We start from the raw sequence: 18,453 nt of genomic DNA on the forward strand, positions 1-18,453 counted from the left end.
TAGGCAGAGGGCTCCTGCAAGGAGCCCGATGTGGGACTCCATCCTGAACCCCAGAATCATGCCCCAAGCCAAAAGCAGATGCTCAACCGTAGAGCCATCTAGGCATCCTGAACAACTTGTTTTTTATAAAGAACTGTCATCGTGTGAAGTGAATCACCAGAGGATTTGATCACTGAGCTCTAGCTCTCTGGCACCTCCTCCCCTATCCCTAAAGATGTAATTCGGGGTCACTATGATAGTCATAGGAAATTGCCAAACCATGTAATTTCTTCTCCCAGTTCAAGGGAAAAGCTATGGATAAAAAAGAAAGGCAAAAGAAGAAAAGGAGACACTCGAAATGTCTGTTCTTGTTTATCTTTCCTTCATTTTCATTGTTTTTTTTTTTTTCTCTTTCTTGACCTAGAATAAAACGAACCAAAAAATATTCCAGAAAAGCAAGAAAACAGGCTGGTCAAAGAGGTGTTGGCATTCTGGTGTGGCAAATGAGCTTAGTCAGGGAAGGCAATAGTTAGTGCTTGTAAATATAAAATCTTTTACGATGTTAATATAACAAAATATTTTCCAGAAAGTTAAAAAGAAAAAAAAAAGGAAAAGGAAAATTACTTAAAATCCCACCACCACAGCAGAAAAGCTAGCATTTTGGTATATTCTCTTCCAGTTTTTTCTCTTATGCACACACTCTGTTATTGTGGTTAAAAAAAAAAAGAAGAAGAAGAAAAGAAAAAGAAAAAACTACAGCACGGAATTTACTATTTTAGACATTTTTAAGTGTAAAGTACAGCATAGCGTTACACACACCTCTTTTTATACGTGTTGTACTTGCACTTTTTGTAACCTGATTTTTTTCTCACTTTGCCTTATATCCAATAAATCTTCCAAATGGCAATTTGTTTGCATGCCTGTCATTTTGAAGATGCATACTGTTCCACCCCATGACTAAAACATATTTTAGTCAGTCATTCCCCTATAATTGGACATTTATGTTGCTTACCATTTTTTACTCTTAAAAATAACTATTATGAGCTTTCAGTACATATAGTATTTTTCTTTTAGTATTTACAATGAGCCTCCTGTGATGATTTTCTAGAACTTTTTTTTTCAAAGATTTTATTTATTTATTCATGAGAGACACACACACACACACACACAGAGAGAGAGAGAGAGAGAGAGAGAGAGAGAGAGGAGAGAGAGAGACAGGCAGAGGGAGAAGCAGGCTCCATGCAGGGAGCCCAACGTGGGACTCGATCCCAGGTGTCCAGGATCACACCCTGGGCTGAAGGCAGTGCTAAACCACTGGGCCACCAGGGCTGCCTGATTTTCTAGAACTTTTCTAAGGAAAATGCAGTCAAAGGTGATGATTATTTCATGGTTCTTAAAAATGACAATTTGCTTTCCAATAAATTTGTGCCAATTTACAATACCAATGAAATAAGAAAGCAGCAATTTCACCATACTCTCACCAATATTTGATACTTTTTATTCTGCAAATTTAGCATTTTAACATATTTCTTATTCTAATATATATTTTTTCCTATATCTATTTTCCTTGATAATTTCCTCTGTTGGGAAATGCCAGGTCATGTCCCTTGTGCAATTTATACTTTTGAGACACGGAGAGAGCCAGAGACACAGGCAGTGGGAGAAGCAGGCTCCCCAAGGGGAGCCTGATGCAGGACTCAATCCCAGGACACCGGGATCAACTGAGCCAAAGGCAGATGCTCAACCACTGAACCACCCAGGTGGTTTCTTTTTCTTTTTTATGGACTGTATATATGGTAGAGATTTTAACCCTTTATCACAGTTATTGAGAATATTTTTTCCCATGTCTTTGTAATTTCTGGGCATGCTCTCATCTAAAGCACTTTAACATTCTTGTATAGTTCAGATTTTTCCAAGGGTTATCTCCTGTCATATGTTGTCTTAGAAAAGTCTCTCCATGATGTATTATCCCAGGGCTTTAATAAAGAATTTAATTCTGTTTTATCTCCCTGATTTTGTTTTCTGCATCTAATTATTTAATCTGTTCGTTTTGATGTGTGACAGTAGGTCAAACTGACTTGTTCCTTAGATGCTCACTAGTTAACCAAGCCTCCTCCTTTAGATATGTTTGAAGAGACCCCTGGATAACCTAAGAGAGAAGGCCTATGCCTACATGAAGAGTTCTCCTGTGCTGGGACGCGGGTCCAGGCTCTGTGGGGAGTGAGAAGGTACAGCCCCAGGGGACTTAGGGTGTGGTGTGGCTCCGTGGGAACAGCCCAGCGGCAATACCCAGAAGGCACGATGGGACTGCACCTAAATGTCCGCTGTGCTTTCACCTCACCCTTTCCCTTCCTAAACAACACTGGGGTATGAAAGCACTTCTGAAAATTCAAGACCACTTGACCCAGAAGTTTTCCTATCTTGCTAGAGTTCTTATGTTTCCAGGAATTGAGGGCTCTCCGTCGACCTACTGCAATGAATGTACTGCGCACGTGTGTGTGTGTGTGTGTGTGTGTGTGCGCGCGCCCGCCCGCGCAGCGCTGTACTAGGACCATTGTGTGTACCTGTGTGGTTTGCAAAAGTAATCGCTCCGGGGCAACCGTGAGCGATGTAGCGTGATGCAAAGGATAAACAGGAGATGAGAAGAGGACTGTAGGCGGATAACCGAATGTAGAGGTGGCTCCGCTGTGTGGCTGGCCCTGATGCTACGCGGGTACAGCACTGTCCCCAGAGGGGGTCGCGCCCTTCTCAGTCCTCCCGCTGCCTTGCACTCAGCCCTGGGTCCGTAGGTTGGGCAGCCCCTGATCGCACAGACAAGATCGTCCGCTTATTTTGCTGCTCCCGGCCAGGCGATCAAGGGCACCCAAAGCTGTCGCCAGGGTCCTGAATCCTGGCGGAGAGCCAAGTGCCCTGGACTGAGACTCCGGGGCGCCCCCCGCCCCCGCCCCCCGCCCCCGCCCCAGCGCCTGAAGACCTAGGCGACCACAGTCGGAAGGCACGTCTGACCTCCTGGTGCTGGTTCCCACTCGCCCTTCTAGGTTCGCGGTTATCTTTCTTTCCCGGGGCTCGCAGTGTGCAGACCACAAACCCGAAACCGCTGGTTTTTGCCTCTGCTGGGACCAAGTACTTCGTGTCTTTGCACCGTCAGGCAAGCTGGAGGGGGACCCGCCAGCGCCTCTGCCCTGTCCCCAGTCTGACATCAAGGCTCGCATCTCACCTTGTAGGCAGAGCACCTGCCACTTTAACCTTGAAAAGGCATCGGAGGTTCAGAGCCCCGAACCCGCTACTGGTGACGTCCGCGGGGGCAGATTCGCTCTCAGGACAGCCTCCTCCTCCCCCGCGCCCGCCTCCACGGAGGGAGTTCACCCCGGGGCCGCCCCGCCTCGCCTTCTCCCACAGCAGGTGCCCCCCGCCCCCCCGCCCCCCGGCCCCCCGGTGCCGCGGCTCTCGGCGGGGGGGGGGGCGGGGGTGTGTGTGCAGCGGCCCGGCCCTGGCCTGCCCCTCGCGGGCCGGGACGGACGGGGAGTGGAGCCTGCGTGACCGACCGCCGCGAAGACAGTCCCGGGAGACCGTGACCCCGGCGCCAGGGAGAGGCGGGGCGGGTGCGCAGGAAGACGTCGAGGTGGGTCCGGGAAACGCCGCCCCCTCCAGGCCGCCCACCTGGGTTGCTCAGCCCGAGTTCCCCGAGGGCTGCGACCCCCCGGCCGCCCCAGCGTCGTCTCCCGTGGCGGGGGCTTCGCGTTCCCTCCCGGGTTTCGGAGCCACCACGTGACTTCCACGAAGCGCGGGGGGCGGGGGGAGCCGCGGCCTGGGTGGGATCTGGGACCCCGAGGTGCGCGGGAGGGCGGGGAGCGGAGGAAACGGGGCGGGGGCGAGAGAGGGAGGGGCGGGCCGGCCGGGGGTGGGGAAGCCCGCGTGGCGCGGCGGCCGCGGCTCCGGGAGAGCGGGAAGCCCGCGGGGCCGGGCGGGGCGGGGCGGGGCGGGGGGCGGAGGCGGCAGGTGCGGGGGCGCGGGGATGCGGGCGCCCGGGGAGCGCCGGTAGGCAGCGCCCGCGTGCAGGGCGCGGCGGGCCCGCGGCCGCTCCTCCGCGAGGCTGCGCGGCGGGCGGGCGGGCGGGCGGGCCGGGCCGGAGGAGCGCCCGGCATGTCGCAAGTGCTCCCGGCGGCCGGCAGCGTCCTGCAGAGGAGCGTCGCGGCGCCCGGGAACCAGCCGCAGCCGCAGCCGCAGGTAGTGGAGCCGGGGCTCGGGGGGCCCGCGGGGAGCGGGGAGCGGGGCGCCGAGGGCGCGCGGACGTGGGGCTGGGGTTCCGGGGTGCGGCGCGGCGGGGGCCGGAGACCGCAGGGGGGGCGGGGTGGTCCCCGGCTCGCTCACGGGGCCCGCGGCGTCCGGACGGCGGGGAGGCGGGAGGGCGCAGACGGTCCACGCTTCCCCGCACGTGGGACCCGCGCTGCCCCGCCGTCGCCATCCCTGCGCGGCGCCCGCTGCCCCCGCCCCCCCCGCCGGCGCGCGTGGCCCTTCCTGGGCGCGGGGGTGCGCGCCGGGGACGTTCGCGCCCAAGGGGCAGCTCGTGCCCCTGCACTCCAGCATCTGCCGTCCGAATGGGGAACCCGGGGCCCGTCGGCCTCAGGGTGCAGGGTGGGGGCCCTGAGTGGGGCGACTGCAGCCCCAGGGCTGGTGGAAACCCCTCGGCCCACTTCAGCCCCCGGGGGACCCTCGGCGGCACGTGCAGCTGCGTGCTCAGGAAACAGGCGAGCCGGCCCGCGGGGATGGCGAGCGGAGCCCTTCCCACTGGGCTCATTATGCGCCCCCCCCCCCCCCCCCCCCGCTTCCATTGCGATGCCTGGCACATCGTGTCATCAGGTGACGCTAGAGAGTCACACATTTCTGAGTTTGGACCTCGGTTGCTTTAGCACACACAGGCTGAGTGGCTCTGGGCATTTTGCTTGGCTTCTTTGAGTCTCAGTTTCCCCACCTGTTAAATGAATATAATAATAACCTCTCATGGTTGGTTTTTTTTTTTTTTTAATGGGGACTGATGAAGATGTGGTTAATAATTTGTGACTGTCTCAACACTTTGCTTCCCGCTTTTTGTTTTGCTTAAACGTTACTGCTGGGTTATCAGGTTGTGGCCCTATGGATAGGTGGTGAATCCAGTTTTGAGTGTCCACTCTCAGAGGGCAGGATGCAGGTTGTTTTCTTGTGCCCTGTGACTTTTTGATTGTGAACGAAGAGGCATGATTTGGTGACAGGCACTATGGGAGACTCAAAAAATAGCAACCTCTACAGAGGTTACTAAGGGCATACCCTGTCCTGGGAGCTTTAGGATAGAAATCTTATTTTATCCTATGCTAGTCCTAAGCATTAGGCCGTTAGAATGATTGCTGCAGAGATGACTGACCAGTTGTTCAGGGCATGCATCTCCAGTCCTAAACCAGTGCCTGGCACATGGCAGGTACTTAGCTAATACTTCTTGAAAGAATGAATGACTCGCATTTACAATAAATGAGAAAGTTGAGCATTCGGAAAAATTAACCCATTTCCCCTTGGCTATACTGACGGTAAGAGAAAAAACCGGGGGCTATGTATTTCTAAAGCTAAAGTTCTGTCCTTTACATCACATTTTATCCCTATGGTGTTCTGGTTATGTCAACCAAGACTTCTTTGCCTTTAAAAAACTACATTTTAACACCTTGTGCCAGTCCCTTAAGCGTTACTTCCAGACCACATCCATTTGCTGTATTATTTATATATATGTTATTTATTTGTCTCCTTCTATAGACTTACGTTCCTCCACATACTGAAAATTCCTTACCCATCAGAACTTGGGGAGAAGATATGTGCCTCTTCTATTTGGAATACAAGACCAGATAAAATAACTGAAATTAGTCATTATTTCATATTATTAATATTTGCTTTCCATTAATATTAATACTTAAGTAGCTTTCCTGTATTTGTATCTTACTAACCTCTTGGTATTTATTTATTTATTTTTAAAGATTTTATTTATTTACTCATGAGAGAGGCAGAGACACAGGCAGAGGGAGAAGCAGGCTCCCCGCGGGAAGCCCGATGCCGGACTCGATCTCAGGACCCGGGATCACACCCTGAGCCAAAGGCAGACGTTCAACCACTGAGTCACCCAGGCATCCCGACCTCTTGCCTCTTAAACTATTTCTTTAAAACGGGATACCCCCTCCTCACCCCTTTGGTACCTTCTCACAGGATTCTGGAAAACAAATACTCTACTTCTCCATGTTTTTCTATGACTGAAATGTTTTTACCTTGGTAGGTACATTTTTTTTTTAAGCCTGCCTGTTTCAGAACACTTGAAAGATTCAACTAGGTTTGGTTAAATCTCATATAGAGCTGAGAGCTTTCAAGACACATCATCAGTTTGCTTTCTGATTCACTCTGACCCGTGAAACAAAATGTCCATCATGCATTGTTCAAATGAGGTGGTGTTTAAGATCATTGGATGTGTTGGTAGAGTTGTGTGTTTGCAATTAGTTATAAGCGTAATATTTGCACGCGGCATCAAAAGTACCTGTTTGTGTGTGGTGGCATAAGTCCTGGCACACAGCAAGTTCCAGATAGCACATGCCTTCTGCCTTCCTCGTTCTCAGATGGACGTTGACACCGCACCTCTTCCAGGCACACACCCTGTGGGGTAGAGGTTTATGAACATTGGTTTGGAGTCCAACAGACCTGAGTTCCACTTCCCATTTACCCACTTACAAGCTGTGATACCTGGAGCAAGTTCCTTACCCTCTCTGAGTTTCTTATCCTCATCTTTTAAATGGCAGTCACACCACACATTTCTGAGGGTGCTCATGGGTATTAACACGTAAGGCCAGCCCAACACATGGTGAGTGCTCCTGAACAAGGGGCTAACTGCTGTCCCTCCCATGAAGAAACAAGCACTGGCCCTGACTGCAAATAAAATAGTGAAGCCAAGCGATGCTGAGGAAAGAGGGCAGAGGAGGGTCAAGGAAGGGGCCAGACAATGCACCTAACCAGACGTTTCCCCCAGAGTCCCGAGGATGATGATCGGAAGGTCCGAAGAAGAGAAAAAAACCGAGTTGCTGCTCAGAGAAGTCGGAAGAAGCAGACCCAGAAGGCTGACAAACTCCACGAGGTGAGCCTGTGGTTGGGGCAGAGCCACATGAGGGCCCCCCCGGAGAGGAGCCATCCTCCGCTCTCTCGCACTGTGGTGGCGGCCCCAAGGTCATGTCCTGGTCGCCACCAATTTGGACACTCACGTCTCATTTCACTGTGTCCTTCCAGCCCAGTGTTGGGATTCTTCACTCACTGACATCTTTCTCCCTCATCCAGTGGTTGTTTCTCACTCTCAAGTTCCTTTTATAAGTCAAAACAGAATAAAACAAAACCTCCTCTCCATCTCAATTCTTTTTCAAGCTACTGCCCCATTGATTTTCTTTCCTTCCTCCCTTTCCAACTCCTTCAAGAGATCCTGCTGTTTCCACTGGCCTCAGTGCCGTTTACTCCCCGGTCCTCTCTGCTGGCTTCTCTGCTGCCCTTCCCCACCCGTGCACGCATGCATGCACCCATACCCACGAACACACACGTGCACCCACATACACACACACCTATGCATGCAACCCACATGTACATGTACATACCCCCCACATACACGTGTGTGCACATGGCACACAGCCATGCACACATCCACATGTACACTCACATACCCACACATGCACATGTGCACAGCCATGTGCATACACCCACACACGTACATGTGCAGGCACACACATGCACACACAAGTACATGACCATACGTGAGTACACATGTGCGCACACACCCCCCCTTCCTATGGAAGCTGCTCTTGCAGAGGTCGCTAGTGCCCTGGCACTGTCTGGTCCAGGGGCTTCTTTCTAGGCTCCTCAGCCATCACATCACTTTGCTGAAACATTCGACACCGCTGACCCTCCCCTTCCTGAGATGTTCTTTCAAGGTCTTCAGCTTCTAAAAGACCACATTTCTCGCTTGTCCCTTTTAACCAACACACAAAACTTCTCAGTTTCTTTTGCTACCTTCTTCCTCTGTCAGTTTTCTGCAGTGTTGGTGTTGACCAGGCATTCAGACTCTGCCCTTTAGCCTTTCCACCCTGGAAGATTTGATCTATGAACCTGTTCTCTCAGCATTAGCTCCCCACATTGATTACTCCATGCAAGACCTCCATTCCGGGGCCTTCACCCCATATCTCCAGCGTCTGCTTAGATGTTTCCAAATGGGTCTGCTGCAGGCTGCTTGGATGCAGCACGGTGGTGATATGTGTTTCTTCTGAGACTCTTTCTTCTGTCTTCACACTGAGTTAATGGAGCTCGCCCCCTTTCTCATCACCCACATCAGGAACCTGGGATTTATCCTAAACTCTTCCAATTTCCTCTACCCTTATGCATAATCCCACAAAATCTCAAAGCCAGGACATGGGAACTGCTTCATATCAGGAACTGGCCTCAGAGGCGCCCAAGGATCTGTGCCAAGAACGAGCGACAGTTCTGAACTCTCATCTTTACACAGGATGGGTGCAAGTAATTGAGGACTTAAGTTTAGCACTTCCCTGCCTGCTGTCTTGGCATAGCTTGTCTCAGCTTGTTCTGGGGGTGTCGAAAGCATAGCAGGCACTGAGGTGTTAGGAGGGGGAACAACAATCTCTGAAAACCCTTTCCTAATGAACTGAGAACTGGTTTAGGATGCACATTGATCCACTGATAGAAATTCAACAGTGGGCATAATTCATAAACATCAGCCTCTTTCCTTGGAAGTAGGGAGACTGGGCCCTAAAAAAGAGATAAGTGATGCACTACACTTAATTTCAGCAATTCACACAAATACTGTGGTGATGGCCAGAGAAGGTCCTTCCCAGCCTGTATTGGTCCGGTAAACTTTCCCTAGAAGAGTTGGAATGTCCTTTGCCTCCTTTCTTCCTTTTCCTTGATCCTGAAGCAGTCCCGGTTTTAGCCTCATGTTACTAAAAAACCCCAGAGGGCACTTGTGGCTCAGTTGGCACTTGGCCCTGCGTTGAGACCCCATCTGCCCTTCCCTCAGGAAGCTTCTCATTGAGGCCAGGTGCATTAATATAAGAAAACACTAGGGGACACTCAGTTGTAAGTCCCAAGTGATTATGTTGTGTGGTGGTGGCTAAATGACATAGATAACACACATGTGTTATCCGTAACACACACGTGCTCCTTCCGTGGAGCGAGGGCGAGTAGATTCATTCCACTAATATTTGTTAGCACCACTGTGGGCAGGGCCTTGCTGCTGGATCACAAAGAGAGGGAGTAAGCTCTCATTCCTGTTATTGGAAGCATAGGAGTTTTTGAGGCAAGTATATGGTCTCCTATGAACTCTAATGAATTCTGACCAATTTGGTGGCTTAAAACAACGCAGGTTTATTATCTTACAATTTTGGAAGTCAGTTGTCTGGAATAGGTCTCATGGGGCTAAAATCAGGGTGTCAGGAGGGCTGCATTCCTTTCAGAGGCTCCGGAGAAGAATCCATTTCCTTGCCTTTTCTGGCTTCTAGAGGCTTCTGTGTTCCCTGGCGTGTGGTCCCCTTTCCATCTTCAAAGCCAGCACTGGCTAGTTAAGCCTTTGTCAAGCTGCACTACTCTGACACTGTTCCATTGTCACATCTCCTTTGACTCTTGACTTCTTCTTTCACTTTTTAAAAAAAGATTTTATTTATTCATTCATGAGAGACACACAGAGAGAGGCAGAGGGAGAAGCAGGCTCCATACAGGGAGCCCGATGTGGGACTCTATCCCGGGACTCCGGGATCATGCCCTGAGCCCAAGGCAGACGCCCAACCACTGGACCACCCAGCTGTCTTCTTTCGCTTGTAAGGACCCTTGTGATTACATTGGGTTCATCCACATGATCCAGGATAATCTCCCCACGTTCAGATTCTTAATCACATCTGCAAGTTTTTTTTGTTTGTTTGTTTGTTTTTGCCACATAAGGTAGCACATTCACAGGTTCCAGAGGTTGGATGTAGACATCTTTGGGAGGCCCTTACTCTGCCTACATAAGAAGGTAGCAGAAAAACTACAGTGTCAAAAAAGATGAGTTTCTCTCAGTATCTGTCGTTGTTGGATTTGATACCCAAATGAGCCAGATGCCTGGGGAAGTTAGGGGTGACACCACATTTACTCCTGCCTCATTCCTCTTAGAACTGTGGTGGGGGACCCTTCTGTAGGGTTCCTAGCTTCTCTTGGGGTCCATACACTGTGTCACATGACCAATTATGCCAGGTGCTCTTTTGGAAAATGGGGCTAATTGATCTGAAACCCAGTCCCTCCATGGGAGAACATTCCCTTCTCTGCCTCAGTGGACCCAGAAGAGTAGATCAAGTTTACCCAACACTGACCGATCACCTTGTCAAGGCCAATCTTTTTTTTTTTTTTTTTTGTCAAGGCCAATCTTGTTGAGAAACAGCATCAAGGAGGCCAGGACAGTGACTCCATCCATATATAAACCTCAAAGCTGTAGTCCACACTTTTCCGGTCACTAGCTACATACTAGTGTTATTGGTCACATGGGGGTGTGGGGGCACAGGTGGCTGGTTCAGGAAAATGGAAATGCAGCCCAGTCCTACTGTAGAAGGGGAATGTCCTCTCTGGACCCAAGGGTAGCACATGAATAATAGCTCTGCTGTTTTTTGTTTCATTTTGTTTTGTTTTAAAGATTTATTTATTTATTTGTGAGAGACACAGAGAGAGGCAGAGGGAGAAGCAGACTCCTCGCAGTGAGCCCGATGTGGGACTCGATCCCGGATCCTGGGATCACACCCTGAGCAGAAGGCAGACGTTCAACCACTGAGCCACTTTGAAAAAAAATCTACGTATTGAGGGTGGAGTGTCAGGTTTAAAAATGTGGTGAATAGTTTTACTGTGCTCCAGTGAGTGACCCTAGCATGCTGCTCTGGGTTCCGGGAGAAAAGCCCTTCAGGCCCCCTCGGGTTCCAGGCCACATCAAGGATGGAGAAAGTGAGAGCCACACACAGGTCTCAGATACCTCCTCAAAGCTGGGATCAGGCCTGCTCTCTAGGAGACACTAACAGGTGCAGAAAGCTTCCTCCCAGTAGCCATGGCTGCCTGCCAGTCCCTGGGGAGATTAGCCTATGAAAAGGGCTTTAGGGCAGCCTGGGTGGCTCAGCAGTTTAGCGCCCCCTTCAGCCCAGGGTGTGATCCTGGAGACCCGGGATCGAGTCCCACGTCGGGCTCCCCGCATGGAGCCTGCTTCTTCCTCTGCCTGTGTCTCTGCCTCTCTCTCTCTCTCTCTCTCATGAATAAATAAATAAAATCTTTAAAAAAAAGAGAAAAAGCAAAGGGCTTTTACTCAGCCCTTGGTCTGTCCCATCCTGTGGGGCAGCTGTTGCTGCATATCTCCGAGTAACTCCAGGTCTCTATTTGCCTTTCTGGAGTACCACAGAGGGGACTATTTAGGGCTTGTTTAGAATTCCCACCATTCTCTCCTGCCCACCTCGTCCATTCACCTTGAGCCTCTCCTACCTTTCCCACCCTGAGAAACCTCCTCCAGTCCCAGCTCCTAGAAGCTTCTGGGCCACCCTCACCCCCTCCCAATTCTCCATCTCGGTTGTTGGGGGGGGGAGGGACAGTCCGGCACTGGGCAGGCCGTGCCCGAGAGGTTGGGGCCACTCTTCGGTGTGAGTTTTCCCCTCGGGGGGGTGATTGCTGGAAGCCGACCGTGGTGCCGAGAAGCTGTTCCTAATGTGCGTCTGTGTACCTCAGTGCTCACTGTGGCTTTTCAAATCATCCTGTCAAGGCGCCTACACCTCTTATGGGGATTTCAGCCCCTATTCATCTCTGAACATTAGGCACACGCCTGAGTCCACATCCACAAATAGGGACCCGAGTGAACAGTCCAGCTTTCTACAAGAGGCTGAAAGGTGTCTCAGAAGTGGGTCAGACAGGTTCGAGCCGGGCACCCCAAGGTGTAAGACTGAGAAAGAACGTTGAGTCAGAAAAGGAAGGCAGCGATGCCATCCTCAGGAACCCTAAATGTCACCAACTGACGGATTTCTTGGGCAGTTTGGTTGTGGTCTGTGTTGTCACGGTTTCTTCAGATGTTACATATTCTAAGAGAACGCTTCATTCGTGTCGTCCTCCCTTGGTTCAGAAACTGATGATGACACCCAATTTCTAGAGCTCTCCCCGATGACACAATTTTTCTGCTGGGAAGGACAGCAGCTTCGGGCTTGGGAAGAGGCTTATTGTAAAATCCTGAGTGCCGACAGCCCTTTGCTGCTGGTAACCACCACGGGGAAATTTGGGGCCAGGCACTGCCAAGTGAAAGCAGAATTGCTTCCTTGGTCAAGGATTGCCATTGACCTTGAAATCAGGTTCCAAGTCTGCATGACCTTGGAAATGTCACCGCGCTGCTCAGTTTCACTTTCTTCGCTTGTGAAAGGGGTCTGTGTGTGGCTCTGCCCTCCTGATGGCCTTTCCCGCCCCCTCATTTCCTTTCTGCCTTTGCTTTCATCTCTGGTCCCTGGTACCCACATCAGCTTGTGTGCCGGTGTGTCATCCTGGATCCTGGATACCCCCAGACAGCCCCTTATTCCCCAATCAGCCTCTTAGACACGCAGGCCAGGGTTTCTTAGCTTCGGCACTATTGACATTTGGGGCCAGATAATTCCTTGTTTGGGGAGAGGACCGTCCTGTGCTGTGTAGGATGTTGAGCAGCCTCCCTGGCCTCTACCCACTCAATGCAGTAGGATCGACAGTTGTGACAACCCAGCTGTCCCTGGACAGTGCACATGTCCCCTGGAGACTGCCAGATTTGCTCCAGATGAGAATCGCTGCCCAGACAGCTTAATTTCTGAGGCCAAACTGGGCTATGCAATGATTTTACCACCACCAGGTCTTTCCGGTTAACCTCCCCTGGCTAATGCCAGGGGAGGCAGCAAACCTCCAAACCACATGGGGCCAAAGATGTGAAAATCAGCAAGATTTGAGCTAAACTGATCATATCTTTGGAAAAAAAAACAACAACAACAACAAAGGGCCTCATGTTCTTACTTATTTTTCTTGGGTGTCAAGCCCAGGTATCTGTGTCCTCTCACCTCCATTCCATCTGCCCCAGCACCTCCTTTTGTTTTTGTTGAGCTGTTCTCACCTGAAGATCTTGACTACTTCTCTGGGGTTTTTTTTTTGTTGTTGTTTGTTTTTTTACTTCTCTGGTTTTTATTCCCTCAGCTCAATGAAAGTCCTTTAGCAGGTTTATGAGTAAAAGTCCAATCCCAGAAGAGAAAGTCCCTGCAGAGAAGGCAGATGAGGGGCCTGCTGGGCTGGGGCTTGGGGGAAGCAGTGGTCCCTCAGGAGACTTTAAGCAGCGTGGCCCCTCATGGCTTCCAGAGATAAAGCTCCGAAGCTCACAGCATCCTGCCACAAAATTCAATAAATCCAGAAGGGCAGTTTGAAATATTTTGCCACAAAAAGAGACTTTCCTGTTTTTTTGGAATCTAGTTAAAATGTTAGCTCATTGGAACCATTGGTATCTATTCTCCATTTTACTTGGAGGTGAAAAACATTTCCAGCTGCGTGTGTGTGTGTGCGTACACGCACATGCATGTGTGTACATGGGCCCCACAGAGCTGCAGCCTGTCACCCCCCTGCTGCATGCAGGCTCCCCGAGATGACTATCCGTGTCTCCCCATCTGCACTCTCCCTCGCCCACGGAGGGCTTGTTGCTGCACTGTAGATGGAATTTGGGCTCCAGAACTAGAGCTTGTCTGAGACCAGAGGAGAGTGTGAGGAGTTGGGGCTGGCAGGAGAGCTGAAGGCAGAATGGGGCCTGTGCGCTAGTGAAGCCAGACTGACCCTGGACAGCCTGCAGGGAGAAGGGTTGTGGCTTGCTGCCTTGGAGAATATTCCAGACCACCCTGAGGGTCCACCTGGGGAAGACTCAGATGGCCTCTGTGTGCAGTCCCTCTGGTGCCTAGAGCTGGGGAGGGAAGGAAGTGGGTGAGAGAAGGAGCCAGCGGAGTCACTGGGCAGTGGCCCAATAGGTAGGGCTACAGGAGAGGGTAGCAGAGGCTCCTAGCTGCGATACATTTCTGATCTTTGGGGAGTGCTCTTATTTAGTATGAGTAAGATTGAATATAATACATGATTGAATAGAACACATAATGAGGGATGCAGTTTCATTAGGTGGTATGGCCAGGGAAGCTGTCCTGGAGGTGACGGGCTTGAGTTGGGCTCACACAGAGAAGGAGGAAGGTAGTCCAGTGGAGCAGGACAGCATTCGCAAAGAGGCAGAGTTGAGAATTTGTGTGTGCCATAGAGGCCTGTAAAAAAATCAGACTTTTAAAAGTTATTTCTTAAAATTTTCTAGCAAAGAGACAAGATGTGATGGATAATAGTAAGATTGGGTCCCCACCTCAGGAAATGCACGGTAAACAAAATCGCAGCAAGATTTAAATAAGATTGTCAGGCTTGAGATGATCTCTGTTGGCATGCCCTAGAGCTCTGCCATTGGTCAAGTGTTGTAGAACTTACCAGTGACTTGGAGGAAAAAAAGGGAAGACCTACTTATCAAGTTAATGGGCAGCTTATAGCTGTGTAGTATCATGATCCATGAGCTGCGTAGGGTCATGATCCATGAGCTGCGTAGTGTCATGATCCATGAGCTGACACATTAAGATTCAGAAAGATTTTGCTAGGCTGGAAGATGCCCGCGTGGACAGGGTGAAAGTCAAGAGAAATGGATGTAGAACCTGCCCTTCATCTCTAGAACATCAGTCATCGTCCAAATTTAGACGAGAGAAGCAGCAGAAGCAGACAGAGCTTGCACTTCTCTGCAAGCTTAGGGAGAATCCCCAGAGTGCAGTGGCTGCAGACTGGGGTCCAGCCCCGGAGCAGGCCACCTCCATGCATCCCCCTGGCATGATCAAGCCATCCCCAGAATCATGCGCTGCATTCTGGGAATGACACTTTTTCAGAGAGATCCTGGCAGACTAGAGTGTGGCTCAGGATGACCTCCAGGAGGGCAGGAGGGCCAAAAGTCCTAAAACCCAAGGAACTCAGGAGACCTGAGACAGTTGAGCTCAGAGCATACCTAAGGGGAAGTGGTATGTGGCTGTCTCCTAATATTTCAAGAACTGCGATGTTGAAGAAGTATTGAATTTACTCTGTGTGGTTCCCTAAGGTGGAACCAAGCCCAATTTGAAGGGTTTGAAGGAGAGAGAGAGAGATTTTGTATCAGTGCAAAGAGGAGCTTTCTAATAGAGCCGCCCAGAAATGGCAGGGACTGTCCTTTGAAGAAGAGAGTGCCCAGCACAGGTTGGATGTCTGGTTTCTGCATTGTGTGGGTTGGGCTGAGGGGGTCTCTCTGAGCCCCTCCAGGTCTAAGCCTCTGCAGACTCTGATATGGTAGAGACTTCACAGATGAATGTTGGGGCGAAGCCAAGGCAAGGGATATTTTCATCCATTTACTCATGCAGTCAGCAAACATGTATTAGGTTCCGGGCACTGTTCTGGGTGCTGAGGCCACAGCAGTGACCCCAACGGAGATCGTCAGAAAGCAGCTCAGCAGCTGGAGGAGGGGGTGGGGTTGCACAGGAACTTTCAGGAGTGACACAGTTCTCTTGACCAACGTTGACATTTGCCCAAACTCACTGAATTACACCCTTAAGACAGGTGTATGTTGCTTGCTGTAAATCATATCTTCATAAAGTCGAGTCAAAAAGCAAAGCCCTGCCCTGTTGAACCTCTCATCGCGGTGGGAGGAGAGAAATGATAAGCAAGGGAACAAACGAGCAGGGGTGGTGGCAGGGGGCGCAGTTGGCGGGAAGGCTGTCCTGGGCAGGAGGTGGGCATGCCGGGAGGGAATGTGGTTGCAGAAGGCATCCCACTCCTTCTGTGTCCCTGTCCAGGAGTATGAGTGCCTGGAGCAAGAGAACACCGTGCTGCGGAGAGAGATTGGGAAGCTGACGGAGGAGCTGAAGCACCTGAGCGAGGCGCTGAAGGAGCACGAGAAGACGTGCCCACTGCTGCTGTGCCCCATGAACTTTATGCCGGTGCCACGGCCGGACCCTGTGGCCGGCTGCCTGCCCCGGTGAAGCCCAAGTACCGTCCTCCTCTGCCGAGGGAGGTAGCCTTGGTCTTTTTCACACCTGCGAGGAGGAGGGCTCCCTCCACGGCTGGGTCCAGGGGGACCTGCGGCCGGGTCACCGCCTCGGAGCTCCTGGCTGTGTCCCCAGCAGACGCCCTGCAGGGCCCTGAGTGGGTCCGGGCAGGGAGGCCACCCTCAGGAGTCACCTCCGTCCACTTTGGCAGCTAGTAGGTTCCAGTTGTGCAGAATTATCTCCTCTAGAATTTGGATAATAAAGATGGTTATGATCTCTCCTTTTGCCAAGTTCTTGGAATTTAAAAATACAATATATCTCCTGGTCCCAGAGGAGGGCACCTTCTGTCTCTTAAGGCTGTTTGGTGGCCCTGGGTCTTGCTTTCCCTTCCTGGTCATCTTCCCCATGGCTGTAACTGTGCTCCGTGCAGGGGGCACCTTTGGGGGTGCCAAGGCCAGTGGGACTCCTTGACACCCCCGCTGGGTCAGCAAGGGATGGTCATGCTGGGCATGACTCGTGCTTGTCTTCTGCTTTGGGTAGCCTTCCATCTTGGTCAGCACCCCCACCCATGCTGGACCGTCATGGAAAATGTTCTATCCCAGGCTGGTTTTCCTGTCTGCTCTCCTGGATCACCTCCCCATTCCATTCCAGTGGCACAGGATCAGAAGACAGTTTTACTTTAGATTAGTCTGAATCACAATGCAATGGGGGAAATCTGTCCCCTAGTTTAAAAAAAAAAAACAAATATTTTGGCAGATGAGGAGAGCAATTTCCTTTCAAAAGTCCCGTCTAACTCTTATTTCAGGAAAAGCAGAACCAAGACAAATTGAAGGTGGCCCCAGCGAGAAAAGCAAAATGGTAGAGGACTCCCCATCCTCTTCCAATTCTCTTTTTCCGTGGACCAAGGGACTTGTGGAGGGCGGAGCCATGTCATCATAAAGGGCACAAGAAATGGGAACAAAGGAAAATGCTTTGTTGTAAATGTAGATGGTTGAAAAAGAAGAAAGTGAGACAAGAAAGAGAACACAGCCCCTCCCAGGGGTGACCAACTTGCTGACTTCATACAAATATTCATATCGGCTACGCCTCGTGGGCCTTCCTTTGCTAGGCGAGGAAGTATCTCTCTCCCCCCAGACCTCTTTTTACACAGGCTGAAGGCTGCAAGATTTCCCTGGTCAGAGGCATTGGAAGTCTGCCGTTAGAGACCCGGGCTGCTGCCCCCTGGCAAAACCAGGCGGAACCTTCCTGAATACACCTGTTTCAGAAATGATGGCATTTCTTAGTAAGAGAGACTTTAGAAATCATCCAGCCTGATCCATTCACTTTTGCAGGCGAGGGGCTCAGATGCAATGAGGGAAAGGCCTTGCCCAAGGTCCCCCCATGAGCAAGGAGCAGATCCAGGTTGGAACCCCAGATGGTCCGACATGACTCCTGATCCGCCGCAGAGGTGATGGAGTCAGGCTACAGTCGGGACCTGGGGTCTAAACGTGGCATGACCTTGCGTCAGCACCTCACAGGGCTGGCCGGGACTGCCACGGTCCAGGTGATGAGCCTGTTCGTGAGGGGCAGACTCAGAGCCAAGGTCCCAGGGGCCGATGCGGCTGTGAGTTGGAACACACAGAGTGTGTGCCTTGTACCCGCAGACGGTTTGAAGCTGCCAGTCTTTCAACTCCAGCACTTTCTGTCCCTGCAGGGAACACCTGAGGTTCTGACAGGATCTGAGCCTGAGCCTACAACAGTACTTCGGTGCTCTCCCGGCTTGCACATTCCTTCAGCCCAGCGGCACTGACCCCCCATCCACTCTGACCCCTTCTGGCACTGCTGTTTGGCTGGCTGTCCCCCACTCTCCTGCTAACCCTGGGGTGTCTATGCCTGCTGGTCTCCCTGGCCTGAGTCCCCTGGCTCCCAATAACACAATATGATAATTCAGAGACCCGTCTCCTTCCATTGAGTTGCTCTGGGCTCCCAAGGCCTTGGGGTCCTCTACTCTGGTCGGGAGACTCAGGCCCAGGGAGGACAGTGGGGAGCAGTTCTATCTCAGAAGTGACAGTGTCTTGTTTCCGCTCACAGTCTGTGGCCAGACCTCAGTCACACGGCCTCACTGAGCTATAAGGGACACTGGGGATTGAAATTGAGCCATGTCCTCAGAGAGCTGAAACTGTCCCCCCCCTCGCTGAAACTGCCCCCTTGCAGGTCACCAATAAGCTCTGGGTGCCAAATATAGTGGACATATCTCAGGTCTTATCTTCCTTTCGTTCCCTAAATTAAGATGCTAGCTTCTGCATTCCTTTCTGCCTTTCTACCTGCTGCTTCACAGTATAAAGGGACTCCTCTTCTTGGGGCCTCCATCTCCATCTGT

The 18,453-nt window shown here is 51.3% G+C and overlaps 1 protein-coding gene across 1 annotated transcript; it reads left to right on the top strand.

Annotated features, from left to right (window-relative positions):
- Positions 1 to 4,104: 4,104 nt before the first annotated feature.
- Positions 4,105 to 16,426, top strand: BATF3 (basic leucine zipper ATF-like transcription factor 3). Its single transcript, XM_055319344.1, has 3 exons — positions 4,105 to 4,206; positions 7,010 to 7,114; positions 15,903 to 16,426. Exons 1-3 carry the CDS (start codon positions 4,123 to 4,125, stop codon positions 16,086 to 16,088), a joined length of 375 nt encoding a protein of 124 aa, XP_055175319.1. The 5' UTR covers positions 4,105 to 4,122; the 3' UTR covers positions 16,089 to 16,426.
- The last annotated feature ends 2,027 nt before the right edge of the window (positions 16,427 to 18,453 follow it).

This window comes from Nyctereutes procyonoides, unplaced genomic scaffold, assembly GCF_905146905.1.
Source record: "Nyctereutes procyonoides isolate TBG_1078 unplaced genomic scaffold, NYPRO_anot_genome, whole genome shotgun sequence".
NCBI classification, from domain to species: Eukaryota; Metazoa; Chordata; class Mammalia; order Carnivora; family Canidae; genus Nyctereutes; species Nyctereutes procyonoides.